The sequence below is a fragment of the Daucus carota genome, chromosome 3 (assembly GCF_001625215.2).
Source record: "Daucus carota subsp. sativus chromosome 3, DH1 v3.0, whole genome shotgun sequence".
NCBI classification, from domain to species: domain Eukaryota; kingdom Viridiplantae; phylum Streptophyta; class Magnoliopsida; order Apiales; family Apiaceae; genus Daucus; species Daucus carota.
This window is the reverse complement of record NC_030383.2, coordinates 16,757,755-16,774,884: the sequence shown is the minus strand read 5'-3', so window position 1 is coordinate 16,774,884 and position 17,130 is coordinate 16,757,755. Positions and strand designations below refer to the sequence as shown.

The 17,130-nt window shown below is 32.4% G+C and overlaps 2 protein-coding genes across 4 annotated transcripts; one reads left to right on the top strand and one right to left on the bottom strand.

The window, feature by feature from the left end:
- Window positions 1-2,574: 2,574 nt before the first annotated feature.
- Window positions 2,575-11,623, top strand: LOC108214987 (uncharacterized). Of its 3 annotated transcripts, XM_017387275.2 has the most exons (9): window positions 2,575-2,674; window positions 3,717-3,851; window positions 5,602-5,757; window positions 5,859-5,957; window positions 6,571-6,892; window positions 7,285-7,419; window positions 7,987-8,069; window positions 10,869-10,974; window positions 11,049-11,623. In XM_017387275.2, the coding sequence occupies exons 3-9, from the start codon at window positions 5,621-5,623 to the stop codon at window positions 11,154-11,156; spliced, it is 990 nt and encodes a 329-aa protein (XP_017242764.1). In that variant the 5' UTR covers window positions 2,575-2,674; window positions 3,717-3,851; window positions 5,602-5,620; the 3' UTR covers window positions 11,157-11,623. The 3 variants fall into 3 exon arrangements, with proteins under 3 accessions (XP_017242764.1, XP_017242765.1, XP_063946553.1); XM_017387276.2 differs by lacking the exon at window positions 3,717-3,851 and having other exon boundaries at window positions 2,577-2,674; XM_064090483.1 differs by lacking the exons at window positions 2,575-2,674; window positions 3,717-3,851 and adding an exon at window positions 5,360-5,474.
- LOC108214988 (NAC domain-containing protein 54) lies at window positions 11,572-16,564 on the bottom strand. Its single transcript, XM_017387278.2, has 3 exons — window positions 16,299-16,564; window positions 15,609-15,889; window positions 11,572-12,088 (listed from the first exon to the last, which is right to left on the bottom strand). The coding sequence occupies exons 1-3, from the start codon at window positions 16,453-16,455 to the stop codon at window positions 11,801-11,803; spliced, it is 726 nt and encodes a 241-aa protein (XP_017242767.1). The 5' UTR covers window positions 16,456-16,564; the 3' UTR covers window positions 11,572-11,800.
- Window positions 16,565-17,130: the final 566 nt, after the last annotated feature.

The following is a 17,130-nucleotide window of genomic DNA, read 5'->3' as shown; positions in this document are numbered from 1 at the left end:
AACTATGTATGCTGTTTAACATGTCAGTCGCATAAGTATGATAATATTACAAATTGATTTTTAGTAAATAAACTTTTACAGAATACTATACTATACTAAGCCAACATGGGTATAATTCGTAGTCCTAGGTTTTAGTTATATTTTTTGGTTTGGTACTCTCCTTTTGGTACTATAAGTCTACAAATGTGGAGTCTATTAGTATTATAAACAGTTTCAAATACTAAAAACACTCGTAACAATACATTATCATATAATATTCCATTAACAAAATTATAATGATATTATAAATAAAATTATAAATATACAACTTTGAATATCTTTTTTTTAACAAGAACATTCATATAACTCTTTTTAAATTTTAACGTGTTCGGTTTCTAAGATAAACACGAACCATTACATAACCCTTTCTAACTCTAATCTTATAAGTTATTGTTGTCAAAAAAACCAAGATTACAAAATTACGTTGAAATTCGATTTATTAGATTACGGAATCTTTCAAAAATATTACACGATCGGTTTTGTTTGGAAAAGATTTGAATTTTCTGATTTTTTTTATTTTTAAATCTACGTGTACTAAATTCGGATTAAATGTACTAAAATCCTGATATGAAAATATAGTTAGTTGAATAATATAATTTAATTAAAACTCAATCCATTAATACTAAAATATTAATAAAATAATGTTAAAATTTAAATTATAAATAATAAATTACGAATTATATATCCGCCCGTGCTTCGCACGGGTTAAAGGCTAGTACTATTAAAGGCTTAAAGCCGAAACATTAAAAGTTTGGTCGGTCGGTACGTGGGCCGAAGTACGGGCTTATCTGTATAACTCATTATTCTTTTAACTTTGGGCCGAAATCTATACTATACTTTTAAAACCGAAACATTGAAAGTTTGATCGGTCGATATTTGGGCCGAAATACGGGCCTATCTATATAACTAATTATTTTTTTTAACTTTAGGCCGAAATAAGGCCTATTTATATAACTAATTATTCTTTTTAACTATAATATGTTATCTTTTTTATATTTTCAAATTAAAAAAACTCAAGTTTCAAAAATAACATCGAACAATATAGTTATTACCTTTTTAACTAAAAATACGTTATCTTTTTTAAGGCTCACTATACTATTAAAATCGAAAATTGAAATTTTGGTATGTCGGTAATTGGACCGAATAAGGGCCTATCGACATAACTAATTATTCTTTTTAACTTTGGACCGAAATACATGCCTATCTATATAACTAATTATTTTTTTAAACTATAATATGTTATCTTTTTTATATATTCTAACTAAAAAAACTCAATTTTCTAAAATAACATCGAGTAATAGTAATTACCTTCTTAACTAAAACACATTATTTTTTAAAAAATTTATTGATTGAAAAAATTGATCTTCTACAATTAACACGGGCGACATATATATAAAAATATAATATTATTATTAAATAAATAGTGATATTTGTCGATCAAAATATATTAATGTTACTTTAAATACTCTATTGATCTAAATTTGAAAGTAAAAATTACAAATCTATACTATACTATATATTATTATACTATTAAAACCAGTGTTGTGAAAAGCGCAAATCGGTTCTAAGCGGCATGAGGACCTTCTAGCGCTTAAGCGGTAAAGCGGACGCTTAAGCGGAATTTTAAGCGGGTCAATAAGCGGATTAATTAAATATAATTAAACATTTATTTATAATATTAATATTTTTAAAAATAATATTATGTTGTGTTAAGAATATGCATTTTTTATATTTTTGATAAAATATATTTTTTTAATTTTATAATATAATTATAGTTATATTATTAAAAAATTAATATTTCAAAATTATTTTTTTTAAAAAAATTAGCAAGTCAACATCATTTTGACCGCTTAATTACCGCTTAATCCGCTTAACGACCGCTTAATCCGCTTAATTGTCTGCTTAATTTTCAAAAACGCTTAATCCCTCGCTTAGTACAAAATCGAAGCGCTTTAAGGCCGATTCCGCTTAGGCGGCCGCTTAATCGGCCGCTTAATGCGCTTTTTAGAACACTGATTAAAACAAAAACATGAAAAGTTCAGTTGGTCGGTCGAGTTTGATAAACCGGTTCATATTTGATTCATGGACCTCCTTAATTTATAACATATTCTAATATATTTTTTATTGTCTATTAAACCACAAAACTAAAAATTAGGTTAGTGTTATGGATTAGTACACTTCCCTTTAGCTTACAATATGTTTTATACTTCTATGATTCTATTTTAAGGATTAATTCTATATTATTAATAACAAAATATTAAAAGGTTGATTGAGTTGTTTAAATCTAGGTTTATGTGTTTTCTTAAATTATAACATATAAAAAATATAATATATTTTAACATTTTATTAAAATATTTGACTTATTTTTAAATTAGCTATTTGACGGATTTAACTATTAACAATTCATTCAGCCGTTAAATAAAAGTTTTATTTAATCACATTATTCTATCATAATTCAACTTTCAATAAAATTAGTTAAATCTAAAATATATACTATAAAATAATAAATATTATAACCGCAAGCGGATTGCAAGGTTTCAAGATGGTAAAAATAATACAGCGACTTGAATATACGGGACGAATTGGGGGTTAGGGATTGAGGTGACAGGGGGTGGCGCTGAGAAGTTAGACAGAGGTAATTAAAATCGATTCCTGCTTCTTTTAGCTGCTTATATATTTCTGTGTTAATATGTATCACGTATGTATACCTCTTCTCTGTTTGGTACTGTGTGTGGCGGTGGTGAAAGAGTATGGTGTCAGCGGCGGTGATTGTTTTGATTGTCGGAGTTGCAGGGCGGCACAGTGGTGGTTTATTGGCTCGTTCGGTTCTGTTGCAGTAGAGGGAGAGAGTTGCAGTTGTTGATGGTTTTTTGGCGGAGGCGGAGGCTGCAATTGAGTTTGCAGCGAGAGAGGGAGATGAGGGATGCCCTGCCTGTGCAGGGTGTCTTGAGGAGGGAGTACCCGAGAGTGGTTGGTTTGGTAAGAGTCCTACATTTGCGGAGGTATAAAGTTGGAAATGGCTGCCGTTCAGGAACTTGTTACTGGAGTATATCGGGGGAACCTCAGTTTTTATTCATCGTTGTTTAATAGACATCTTGACTGAAGTATAATTGCAGTTCAGCTAATATCAGAATGATGTCATTATTATTACTAATAATAATAATGATAATAATACTAGGAATCATAGAATTATAAGTTTAGAAAACTAGTTCATGTGTATATTCTTAGCATATAATAGGTGATACTTATGCTTGTCTAGCTGTAAAGATTAGTATTATTTGAAACTCTTGTTATCAGTTTTAGTGGTAAAAGATGTGTAATTATTAGAACTGAATGTAAATAATCGGTAATGCTTGCAGACAAGAGATTTAAATAAATAAATACTGTATATGTTATAATTCCTTTTTCTACTCTTGGTTGGTTAAAGTTATGTAATTATCATATTAACAGTACTATCACCTAGTGCATAAAATGGAGATTTCTTGTTGTTAATAACATGTTATCATTACATAAGTTAAATCATCATGTGTACTCATACATGTATATAAATAAATTAGATATATATGTATGTAGATATATATGTTTGTTTGTGAAGGGTAGAAGTTAAGATTTTTGATTGTTAATCTCGTTACAGAAATCACGTCTGTTCGTCAACTAAATTACTATCTTTTGTTTAGTTAAAGGCGTTGAGAAGAGAGTCCGAGCCAGACAGTGGATAGACTAGGGGTTACTAAAGAGCCGAAGTTGAGGCAAGAGTGTGCCGTAAGATAGTCCAGTGGAGTTTATTCAAAGCAAAAATTAGTAACATTGAGGTAATTATTCCTATTCATCCCTTATATTTTAAAAACAATTTTTTTATTATTCTATTATATTTAAAAAGCAAGTTTTGCACTCTTTTTTTTATCCTTTCTATTGTTTTTCAATAACAGATCCATTATACTGATTATAACTTAATGATGTACATATCCTTGTTTACTTTGGTGGCTAATGGTTATGTCTTGTTCAATATTCCTTTGGATTGTATCTCATTGAGAATGTTGAACTGAACCAAATTAAACTTGATTTTATATTTGGTTAACAGAATTATTTGGTTAATTGATTATGAAACCTGTTAACCCATTGGACTCATTTGTTGGACTGTAATGCCGGTCATGAGTTACATGTTACATTATGCCAGTGTGTGCCTTGGGCATCCCTCTTTATTTTTGGAACAAGCACCAAGCAAATGTCTTTCACCTTATGTTGAGCATCAAGTACCGGGCGTGTATCCGGTGCGTGATGCTCGGCTGATTATCGTGTTAGCACATGCATGTCTTTCACACAAAAGAATCGAAAGATTTTGTGGTTTATATTTGGAAATTGGGGGTTAAACAACTATTTCTGTTAAATAAAAAAAGTGTCTTTTCTATTCAAGCATTGTGATTTAGTTTTATTTGCTCATATCATGTGACTCTCATGTACATTGATGTATATATTCTAGGAACCTTTGATTTGCAATTATTCCTGTTCAATTACCAATACTTTTATATTTTAAGTTATTAACAATACTTCTTATCGAAGTCTTGTTATTGACATGGCTTAAGTTGTGATAAGATTTAATAATTTATTTCTGATTTTAATACTGTAGCCTATGTGCGATCCTATTCTCAAGGGGTCAAATTGATTTTTTTAATCTTTTAAAAATATCCAAGTTTTAAATTATTTGCTTTTACTATCTTCCAATTATCCAAGTTTTAAATTATTTTTGTGTTAGGGACACCAGATTTAGACCCCGGATCTTAGGGATGTCACATATCCTTCTTTAATACGTAAAAAAAATACATCTATTATTGATTGTATTTTGTTATTGTGATTTTATAATTCAATCATCCTCAAAACTTTCATAAATACTTATTATGAACTTAAATCAGTAATATGATTGTAAATAATAGTTACGAGACTTGCTTAGATCTTGTAGCCGCTGTTACAAGGGAACTTCGAGGGGAATTGGAGAATTCTTCTCCCTTTTTAAAAAAATTATATGTGTGTTTGTGTGTGTATGTATATATATATATATATATATATATATATATATATATATATTAATTTGTAACTAAACTTACGTTAATAAATAATAACATATAATATTTTTATTTGATATCGTATTTTAACTACCGATTATAGTTAATCACAACAATTTTTTTTTTAGAATTATTATAGTCATTTGTATTATATTATATAGAATTTCGAGATGGGGAAACACTGGCTACTGTTCGACTTTGGTCCCATCTCCAATTTTTTTTTTTATAAAATTGTTCTACATTTCTTGTTGCGTATTCAGAAAAATTCCCGATTTCTGACCTGAACGGGAGGTTAGACTAGTGTCGCATAGGGCCGAGAGAATAAGCTTTTTTGAAATATCATGTTCTGAAATTCATTTGGATGGAGATGAACAGTTACAACATTTCTTCTTTTATCATATAAATTTTGATAATAGGACAAATAAAGACTGATTTTGAGGTAATAGACTAATCAATAGCCCTTGTAATTTTGAAAATTGGTGCGTGTCACTTTTTTTTCCAGAGAAGTAGAAAATATAAACATGATGAAGAAATCGGCAGTGTTATATCACTATCCCTGCCCAGATGGCGCTTTTGCTGCGTTAGCTGCTCATCTCTATTTTTCTGCTACTTCAATGCCCACCTTTTTCTTTCCTAATACTGTCTACACCCCTCTAAGGTATTCATACATACACTACATACCTTTATTGTCTTTTCAAATTGGAAGCTTCTTTGATGTTCTTGAACTAAATTCTACTGACTCCAGTTGTACTTTTTCAGGGTTGAGGAGCTTCCTTTGTGTGAAATCGATGTTGCTTATCTTCTTGATTTTGTGGGTCCCCCTGGTTTTGTTCAGGAGCTCTCTTCTAAACTTGAATGGTTTGCTTTTATATCCCTTTACTTTAAGTATATGTTTTTGTACTAATGTGCCACACTGCTACACACCACTTTTGATTGTTGTTTTTAGTTTTAAAATATGCCTTTGCTCCTTGCTGTATGTTTAATTTGTGTTTTGGTTCCACTAGTCCGGTACTTAGTACTAATATAAACTGCATTGGATGAGAGCAACATATGTAATTAGTTACGAGTATTGCTAGAAATTGTTCCAAATGACGTGACTTTTGGAACGTTTCAATTGGTGATACTGATATTCATGTGAATGCGGGAGCGTCCATTGTTCTTCCTTTTTAATAGAGGTATAGACAATTAGAAAATGACAGGTGGCATTGTTGACTCATTTTTGGGATCCAATTTGAAACCTTTTAGCCTTTTCCATTTAGTTTTATATAATATTTTGTGAATTGTCCACCTTTTCGTTCTATGTTAACTCTTTTTTTAATAAAAGAATCTCATTCCAATCAAAATTTATGTGAGGAATTTGAATGAGATATCCCTGAACAAGGCTATTGATAGCACAGATATAATTGTATCGTTTAGTTTAACTATGTATATCTATTGATTATTTGATTTAAGTTTTCTCCTTGCTATATAGTGTTGTCGTATTAGATCATCATAAAACTGCACTCGAGACGCTGAATCAAGGAATTGCTGTGGGGGGGAATGTGAGCAAGGTGATCGATATGGATAGGAGTGGGGCTACAATCGCTTACGATTTTTTTAAGGAAAAGCTTCTTGCAATAGGTGATCATGGAAAAACTATAAACAAATTTGAACGCGTCAGGCCATTGTTTGAATATATTGAAGATGCCGATTTATGGAAGTGGAAACTTCACAATAGCAAAGCTTTCAGCAGTGGTTTGAAAGATTTGAACGTTGAATTTAATGCCAACTTGAATCCATCTTTGTTCCAGCAGGTAATGTAATCGTAATTACCATTTAATCACATAATTTCTAAATACACCGGTTGTTTTGCGTATATGAATGTAATGTGGTTTATAAATATTGTATGTTATATTAATTGTTAAAGTAGATAATCTCACCTTACTACTTTCTTGTGATGGGGCTTTTTGTGTTTCTTGGAAATTGTTACCAGTTTTTATGAATGTCTTTAGGAAGAGATTCGCCTGGTGAAATTTTTTGTTTGTCTCGAGAATTGTGTATGTATATGGGGTGTATATTTGATTTTGGGCAATGCCCCTCATTCTTTCCCTAAATGGGTATGTTATGTAAAATGACAAAAGAATTTTCATCGGTGCCTTGTTATTAATTTTTGTTGATTTTCTGATGAATGGTGGACCTTCTGCAGTTACTTTCGTTAGATCTGGATTCTGTTATAAAGCAAGGCATGTTAAGCTTATCACACAAGCAGAGATTAATAGATGATGTTCTTAGTCAGTCATATGAGGTAGCACTTGGCGGGGGAGACTTTGGACGATGCTTGGTATATTTCATATCAAGTTTAATATATGAATCTTTGTTGATTTAGTTAATTTTTGGATACTTGTTTGGAACATAGATCCAGTCTGATGTCGTGTCTTCAGCAATAGGATTATGACTAGATCTCTAGAAAGTCTTTAAATTTCTTTATGTGCTTAGCTTTTAGTCTTCTTAAATCTTACCTCCTGTTGTGCTTTAAAACCAAAATATGGTACATAAATTTACTATATAATTTCTTGTATAACAATAGATATGGAATCTGTAAATAATTAATAATTCTTTGTCCAGTATGACTTATCAAATAGTGGTAGTATATATTTTGATTAAACAGTCTGCCTTTGCCGATATAGGTTCACTACAACTTTTGTTTCAATTATGATGAATTTAGACAAAACCAACAACAAATATATGGGTTGACATCTACACCATGCTAGACACGAGTACGATGGATTAATTTTGTGAGAAAGTTGATGTATTATTGGTTCATTATAATTTACTGTTACATGGGCTTGGAAAGGCTGAACTATCTATTGATTGTCCAAAATGAAAAAAGAATATCTAATTATTGCAGGCTGCCAATGCTGATTCTGTTACTGAGTTGAGGAGTGAACTTGGACACCAGCTTGCTAATAAAAGCTGCAGAATGAACTTGAGGTTTGTATACTGTATTAATTTTGTATCACATCATAGAAACATCTTGGGTTCCTTAATTATAAGTTTGGATATCTAGTTTCAGTATCTTTTACGAAGTGCTGATGTATCTGTTAGTTCTTCTTAGAAAGATGAATTCGGAATGGTTTTATCATTTCAAAGGTCGACTAAAAATCTATTCCGTGCATATATTATTCTCACTTGTAATTGCAAAAAAAGATGCAGGGTCGTTTGTCTGCAAACTGGGTCACCGAGGAGTTTGTATTGTATAAACTAAAATAAAAACCGTAATGGGTAATATCGAACAGTTTCCTAGATCTATGTAGTCTTTCTTGTATTGATGAAGGTGAAACAGAAACTTGGATGAGTGAGAAATGAAGAGGGGTAAAAGTGAGTATGCCATGGGTAAATATCTATAGACTTAGGCGGCTGGAGCATATAAATTATTTACTACACCTGAAATTGTCAATAAAGCTGAAGCCTTATTACTATTAGTCATATTAGCTGCCTTTCTGTGGAATTTCATCACAATAAAGATAGAATTGTTAGTTCTTCCAGCTACTCATATGTAATTGTAATTCCTTCAGGCCAAAATAAAATATAGGAGCTGATGGACAGGCTTAATTGGGAATTGAATTTCGGGCTTCTAGTAAGTAAGACTATGATTCCTTCGGAAACTTTCCACTCAATATATGTTTTGTACTTTAGTGCAAAATGAAATAAGGTGTTTGGTATCGTATCATAGTTTCATTATAACATTATTATAGTTCCTTTCTGGGATAACTAATAAATTCAGTAGTTCAAGTTAAAACAGAACTTTCATTATGACAATCTATTAACTCCTTCAATACAGTTTCTATGTAGTGAATCTCTTTTAAATAAAAATCTACTCCACAAGCCTTAAATTTTGCAAGCTTGGTATTAAAGATTGACCTTTTAAGTCTGTTCAAGGCCCTTAAACTTTCCTAAGATGTATTCAATCTCTGTCCCTCTCAACCTCAAAAGTAAAAGTGCGTGTGATGAAATAATATGAAATTTCTGCCTGGAGCCTATGCATAAGTGTTCTCGCATCTTTTTAAATGTTATCCGAATCTTCGTACTCTGACTTCTGAATTCTCATTTTACTATTAGGAAAATAATTAGGCTGTGGACGGACTAGGAAGGTTAGGATAGGTTGTACTCCAATATACGAGCAAAAATCATTTGCCTCTTTGCATCAGTTCCTTTTTAACTAGAAATATCCTTGGGTGAGACATTACGGGCCTTAGAACCTTGTACTGCATATGTGCTTCTCGAGAGATAATGGTGCCATCTGCAACTAGTATTATAGTGAATGTTTATTCTTACTTCCTTAGGTGAATGAATGACAAAGGACTATAATTAAATTGATTTATATAAAATGATGACAATGGTGTTAACAGATCACATAATGGAATGCTATAGGTAATCAGTGGTAAACTATGTGCAGATTTGAAACTACTTGCTCCTTACGGAAATAGTACTTTCTGGATAAGGTATACTGTACTCTAGCCTTGGAACTCAAACAACAGCATATTAGAATTTCTAAATTATGATAATTTGTAATTTGTTTGAAACTAAGCATCTATTTTGGTGATTTTGTCGGCAACTTGAGGAACTATACAGTTAAATATATTTTTTCCCAACTGATATTAATAAATTTATATCACCTTTAGATATATTATGCTGTTCGACTTTTAAAGTCAAATTGGGACTTATTTTCTGAATAAAGTGAAGGGTTGTTTTCTATCAGAATCTGGCTTTTGGATCTACTGATTGAAGCAGTGGGACAGTTGCAGGACAATTTTATTTTTATTTTTTAGGGATGATGCTGTAAAAGCTGCTAAAATCCTTTAACACCAACTGACAACCTAAGAGACAAATCTCTTTCAGCTTGCAAATTCATAGGGTTACAAGCGGATGATAGTATGAAGTAGTTACTAGTTAATAGCTTTCTCTTTATGAAGAGTACCAGTGGGCACTTATTTGGTTTGGCTCCAATTTGGTTTGAGCTGAATGGCATGAAAAGTGTAAAAATGATTTAATATGGATAGAACATGTGAGAGATGAAAATGTACTTTACTTATTATGTTTGGGGATGATGTACCTGTATGAGGAGAGAAGGATTGGTCATTCATTTCTACACTAGTAGGAGCGAGCTTTATGTTGTGTTTGGTTGGGATGAATGATTTTGGAAGACATGGAATGAGATTTGAACTATGTTACAGACAATTGTTTATCAATTTCATTCCTACCTCCATTCCATTCCTTACACTCTATACTAGAGATTACACCCCCAATTTTGGAAGGAATGCTCCATTCCCACATATACTCAATTTCTTCTCAAATCTCATCATAACAATTTTGCGCTCGCTCAATTTTTTTGGAAACTTCCCTCCTACCTCTATTATGTTCATTTATATTTACAAATTAATATCCATTCTCCCCACCCAAACACAACATTAGTTTAAATTGTGGAATGGAATGGAATGAATGATAATCATGCTAAAATGCCCAGACAGCATGTATAGCCTACGTATAAAAGTTAAATTTTACAGTTCTCTGAAATAAATTAAAATTGGTCATATTGAGAACTTTTTTTTATTAGGAGATATTTTTAATCTGTTTTTCCTGTATGTCTTGATATTCTGTTCTTATCTGCACGACGCTTTTTATTAAGAATTAAAGTCAGGAAATGGCAGCTGTTCTTTAAAGTATTAAAGTCTGTACCAGTTTAATGCAATAAGAATACAGTTATATAATTATATGTTGTGATACTTGTAGGGGCATTGGAGCTGTTGTTTATGGAGTGCCTGAGCTGAAAAATGACCAGATGTTAAAAATAAGCCTTAGGAGCATTGAGAATGAAGATACAACACCCATATCCCAGGTAAGGTGGTTGTAAACTTGTTTAACAAGTAGATATTAGTAAACATGTTAATTTCATCTGTGATTGTTTTTCAGAAATATGGAGGTGGTGGCCATCGAAATGCCAGTTCATTTATGCTAAGGGCTGATAGTTTTGAGCTGTGGAAGATAGGTGGGAAGGAAGCAGGGAATTTCAGCACTTGATAACTTCCAAGTGACTTTGATTATAAAAGGGGGTGATAAACTGGAGGGATTAATAGCACTCTGCACTGACATGTCTGAGGTCTGCAATTACATTTTTAGTTTGGTTTGGACCGAGGCTCTTCAAAATTTTGTTGCCTTTTAAGATGATTGTTTATGAGAAAGACATAAGACCAGGAACTCAATGTAGTAGTCACGTCCGCCGAATTTCTCGGAAAGTTGATTCATGGCAACAGCTGTAGTTTTAGACTTCTTGTACTGCAGGGATGCCATGAGCATAGGTGCCAAGACTACCAACACCAGGTGTGAGAGATAAGTTGTAAAACAAATAATAATTTTAGGACCATTGATTCAAAAAACAGCAGAAACTAGAATGTAGGGGACCTTGCATAACAAATGCATGCCCTTTATTCAAAAATTACACCAATGTAAATCCATTAAAGAGTTAAAAAAGCTTTACAATCCAGGAACACCCTATCCACAATGCACAAAGAAACTAGGCACAAAGAGAATTCAAGTATACAAAGCAGACACAAGTTTAAAATTGTTTTTCATGTTTTTATGCGCTTTTGCATGAGGGTGTTTATTGATGATGTTATACCAAATCACATATCAACAGCCCATACTTAAACAAATTGGTTATTTAGTTAATTAGCGTCTGTAACCTGTGAAGTCTCTTCTCCCAGGATGGGAGTGTTGAAAGAACACCATGCATCATCTTTGATGAACTGCATCCATGAATCATCTTTATCTTCGTCTTCAATGCATGCACTCGGCGCTGAGGGAAGAATGTTCGAGGGTGACCCTGTTTCGTACTCTGTCAGGATGCCCTGCGGAATTTCTTCTGTCAGTACCATGTTTAGTTGGCCTTGATCTTCCAGTTCTGATCCGCATATACCATTTTTCTTGAAGACACGACACAATGCATATGAGTCCTGCAAGTTAACAGATTAGGTTATCTGTAGAATATGATGGAAGAGAGTAAGAAGACATATAACTAGCCTTAAGAAATGTTATAACTGAGCAGTGATTACAAATGGAAGAAATGCAGGGTCAAATTGGACCACAAACTTTGCCTTTTCACAGAAATGGAGATAAATGCACTGAAAACTCATGAGACTTTATTATGAAAATGTTTATTCAACTTTGTCTCTCCTCAACATCTGCCTGGAGAAACGAAGAAAGTTCAAGACATGCTCGCTAAAACTTTTTGCATCTGGGTTTTAGCTTGTTGCACACACATCGAGAGGGGGACAGGGAGGGGGAGCATATATATTGTCCAATCTTCAGTAAGAATGTAAGCTCCTGGTGCTATGCTATCCCATCCGCCGCTGTACACGTCGTTGAAGACCTCCAACCGTAGTTCAAATAAAAAGGTCTTTCTAGTGTGTGCCCATGAGCACACATAATACACTAAACTTAAACTTGATGAGTTTGGTGAATTTTAATTGGTGGACTTGATGCAAATACAGGGGGACCATCCTTATTTATGATTAGATGACCAATAAAAATATATCAAACTCATAGAAGTTAGTGCTTATTGTGTGCTCATTGTGTGCCCATGAGCACACCATTAGGCCTGGCAATTTGACACGTAACACGCTAACACGAAACGAAACGACACGAAAAAAATGGATACAGGTTTTAATTTTCGATACACGAAACACGAAAGTACACGAAATATTTGTAGATTATATATATTATATATATGTAATGATATATTAAATATATAATTGAGTATAAAGTATATATTTATATGTATGTGTGGATATATATTGTAGATACATTAACAAATTTATAAAGAATTGTATATAAGTATAATATATATTATTCACATTTAACAAATTTATAAAGGAAAATATATATTAAATCCATTTTTTGATTAAAATATATATATATATATATATATATATATATATATATATATATATATATATATATATATATATATATATATATATATATATATATATATATATATATATATATAGGCTTAAGTTCAGTGGAGACCAACATTATTTGGAGTATTGGAGTCCTCCATCTGGTCCGTCCATTTTCTTCTAATCTAACGACTATCTTTTTTTCCTGAATTGTGTATATTATGCTTGCTTATTCCTATACTTATCTTTATACCGTATAAAAAAATTATAACGGTCTTTATGAATCATGCGCCATATTAGGGACAGTTTTCAATCATGTTTATCTCCCAATTTGTCCCCTGTTCTGCTTTATCTTGTCCCCCTGTTCTGCTCTTTGTAGTTGTCCTTTATTTCTGAGTTGTTTTATTACTTCTTTCAAGTTTATACTTTTCCTGTTGTTTTGCAAATGATTTTACACTAGAATTAATTTTCTAATTTTGTTCTAGAATTTTATTTTCTGTAAAATGTCACAAGCATTTTCAAAATAATTTTCATCGGTTTCGCTTGTAAACTTTTATTTTTTTCAAAGGGCATGTTTAACCGTTTTATATTTGTAGATTATATATATTATATATATGTAATGATATATTAAATATATAATTGAGTATAAAGTATATATTTATATGTATGTGTGGATATATATTGTAGATACATTAACAAATTTATAAAGAATTGTATATAAGTATAATATATATTATTCACATTTAACAAATTTATAAAGGAAAATATATATTAAATCCATTTTTTGATTAAAATATATATATATATATATATATATATATATATATATATATATAATATACACGAAAAGTACACGAAATATACACGAAACGATTCGAAACGGATACGGGTTTCAAATTAGGTACACGAAATTAATAACGGGTGGATACGGGTTTCACCTTCGAGTACACGAAACACGAAAATACACGAAACGAAAGTATACGAAACGAAACGATTGCCACCTCTACACACCATAGAAAAACCGCAAATAAAATTATGCTGATATTGTCCGTGGCTCTCGGCTGTGGCTAAATCCACTCAAATTTGTTCGTGGGGTTCCCTCCAAAAAGACATCATACTAATTGACTTATTTGACTCTTTATATTGTATATGATTTTTACTTATCTTGACAACGTGAAACTTAGGTTCACGCTAACTCTACGAGAAAATAAAATGTAGTTCTTGTCAATTATATGTGTAATAAAGCTACAGTCAATGGAGGCTGCATGTGCCTCTTGTCAAGTAGGTGTGTAACAAAGCTACATTGAGGCAGTGGGGTACTTGCCCTACTGACCTTCTCCTACATCTTTAATAAAAGAATTGTTTTTCCGTCACGATTATGGAGCTCAACCTTAATAGAAAAATTGTTTTGCCGTCATGATTGTGGAGCTAGACCTTCCTAGTGAAGGCACAAGTTTGAATCAAACTTGTGCCAACAAAGTTGTTTTATCGACGGAAATTTCTTTTGTCTATGAACTAAAATCCTAGCTTTATTACTGGATACATAAATCTTGAACTTGGTATATTTTGTGTAACAGATCGAATAACCCTAAAATTAAAACTATATATAGTTGAAAACGAAACTCGGGGACAACTGGAAAAGATACAAATAAAGTACAGGTCCAGAATCATTAGGGTTGGTAAGATATACAGTATATATTGAGGTTACGAGAGTATAGTATATCTTTTGTCTCATTGGATAAAGATAAAGTGATAAGCCATGCTTTTTCCATACCAAAGAGGCAAAGATCTTAGACCAGTTTTGCAAGCAACGAATAAGCAATTTGTTTACTCTTCACTCTCCACATGCCGCAAACACATGTATATATATATATATATATATTAGAATGCGTAATCAAGGGCCAAACTTTTCACCCACGCTTCCATGCATCCCCTAGCTCGTTAATCACGTACATGCACAAGCTTTGGTTCATCTTTGCAAGGGGTAATGAAAGTAATTATAGAAGTACTGGTTTTGATCTGGCTTTAATATGTTTCTCACGTATCTTAAAGCAAATTCTATTATCTTGCTTTGTATATGTCTTTGGAGTAAATGCAAAAAGAGGAGATGAAAATTTGTAAAGAGAAGGATCTTACTATGAGAATGTTATGTAGATTTTTTGACAATATCAAAGGAGGGAGTGCACATCTATAGGGGGCGTTTGGATTAATGTTGAGTGGGAATCGAGAATGAAAATGGAGGTTATGGGGATGAGGTTTAACGAGAATGAGAATTGTATGGAAACACAGGGGGTGAGAATAGTATGATTTAAATGGGTTCAAGTTCCATACAACCAAATAATTAATCAAAATACTAATGCATGAGATTGAGGTTCCGATTTCTGTTAACCGGCCTCATTAACAATGAACCAAACACCCCCGTAGTGTGTTTATAAGTGAAATTAGAAAATATTATAAAACGTCTTCTCTATATTGCAAATATAATATAGTGCATGCTAAAAAAGTGGCGTGTGCTTGGGAACAATGTTAAACACTAGGATATGCTGCAAACAATGATTTATCTTTAACAATATACCTGAATTCCGGAGGTACTGTCATCACACTCCTTGTCGTCGAGGCGATACTCATGCATTACCCAGTCAGTTCTGATACCCTGAGGAGCCCTACCTCTGTAGTAAACCAATGTCTTCTTCATTCCGATGGGATAATTCTGGGAGGAAACCTTTCTGTCTTTGCCCGTGGATTTCCAGTATCCTGCTCGGGTTGCTCTATTTGTTCTGAATCCATTTGGATATTTTCTGTCCCTGGGTCCGAAAAAGTACCATTCTGGGTCCCTACTAGGCAAAAATGATTTCTCTGCATTCAGTCATGCATGATGCATGAATCAATGTTATAAGATGAAATAAATCAGTACCAGAGGTTTCAAGTTTTCCAAAATTCCAAACACTTATAGCTCGATATCAGTTAAATATTAACTATTTGCTGTTTAAAGAAAGAAATCAATATGTTCTAAGAAATTCTCGGGTGAGGCAGGGTCGAACTCAGGACCTGAGACGACAGATGATAAACTCTTAACCACTCCTACTCAATAATTTTTAAATTACAAAGTTTTACACTTGTATGATCAGATCAGACATGATTCGCTAACAGAACGACTAGATACCATTATAACACTCACGTGAAAATGATCATGCACACAAGCATTATATATGCCAGAACCTATTGGATGAAGTAGAAGGGATTCATAATGATGAATTTTACAAACCTGCTAAATCCCATGGCTCACATTTATAGAGATCGACCTCTGGAATTATGTCGAGCTCGATCTCCAGCCCATGGATTTTCCGCTTAAGATAGTAATTCACAAGCTCTTCATCAGTCGGATGAAATCTGAAACCTGGAGGCAATCCCACTGGAGACATTTTTCTCCCAGCTCCACCGCCCTCTCGATTTGATGCCTTTCTTGTTTTTAAATTTTTCAAAATGGAACACTCTTATATTTATAGAGATAATTTGTTATATATACATGCATGATGCAGGAATTAGCCAGATGAATACATATAATGAATGATTCAAAGTCCCTTGTCTTTGAGTCATTTTCCACTTTTCCTTTTCCAGATTCTCATCCCAGACAAACGTTTCTCGCAAGCCCTCAGTAACTGCACCCATCACTTGTTATAAACTGACACATCTGCCTCTTTTGTAGATGGTCCCTCTGTTTACGGGGATTTAGTAACTTAAACTCCTCTTTACTAGTCATACCTCTTGGCTCTTGCAAACAATGTCTACATATTTTAGATTATATTTTAGTGTGCTGGTCAAAGTTTTCAATATTTTACAAAATATTGACTCAAGTTCTAAAATAACAAAATCGTGGGTTTTTCCGTCGTTTTAAAATAAAGTGACTATCGTCAACTCCATTAATGATATGCCGTTAAGGATGAAAAATTGAAGAATAAATTTCAAGAAGTTTGCTAAAGTTTTCACATTTTGACGAAATGTTGGGTGAGTACTATTAACAAATGTTAGCCACCATCTTGAAAATACTTTTTTAATTTTTAATCTTTAACGCCGTATCGTTAACGAGAGTTGACGGC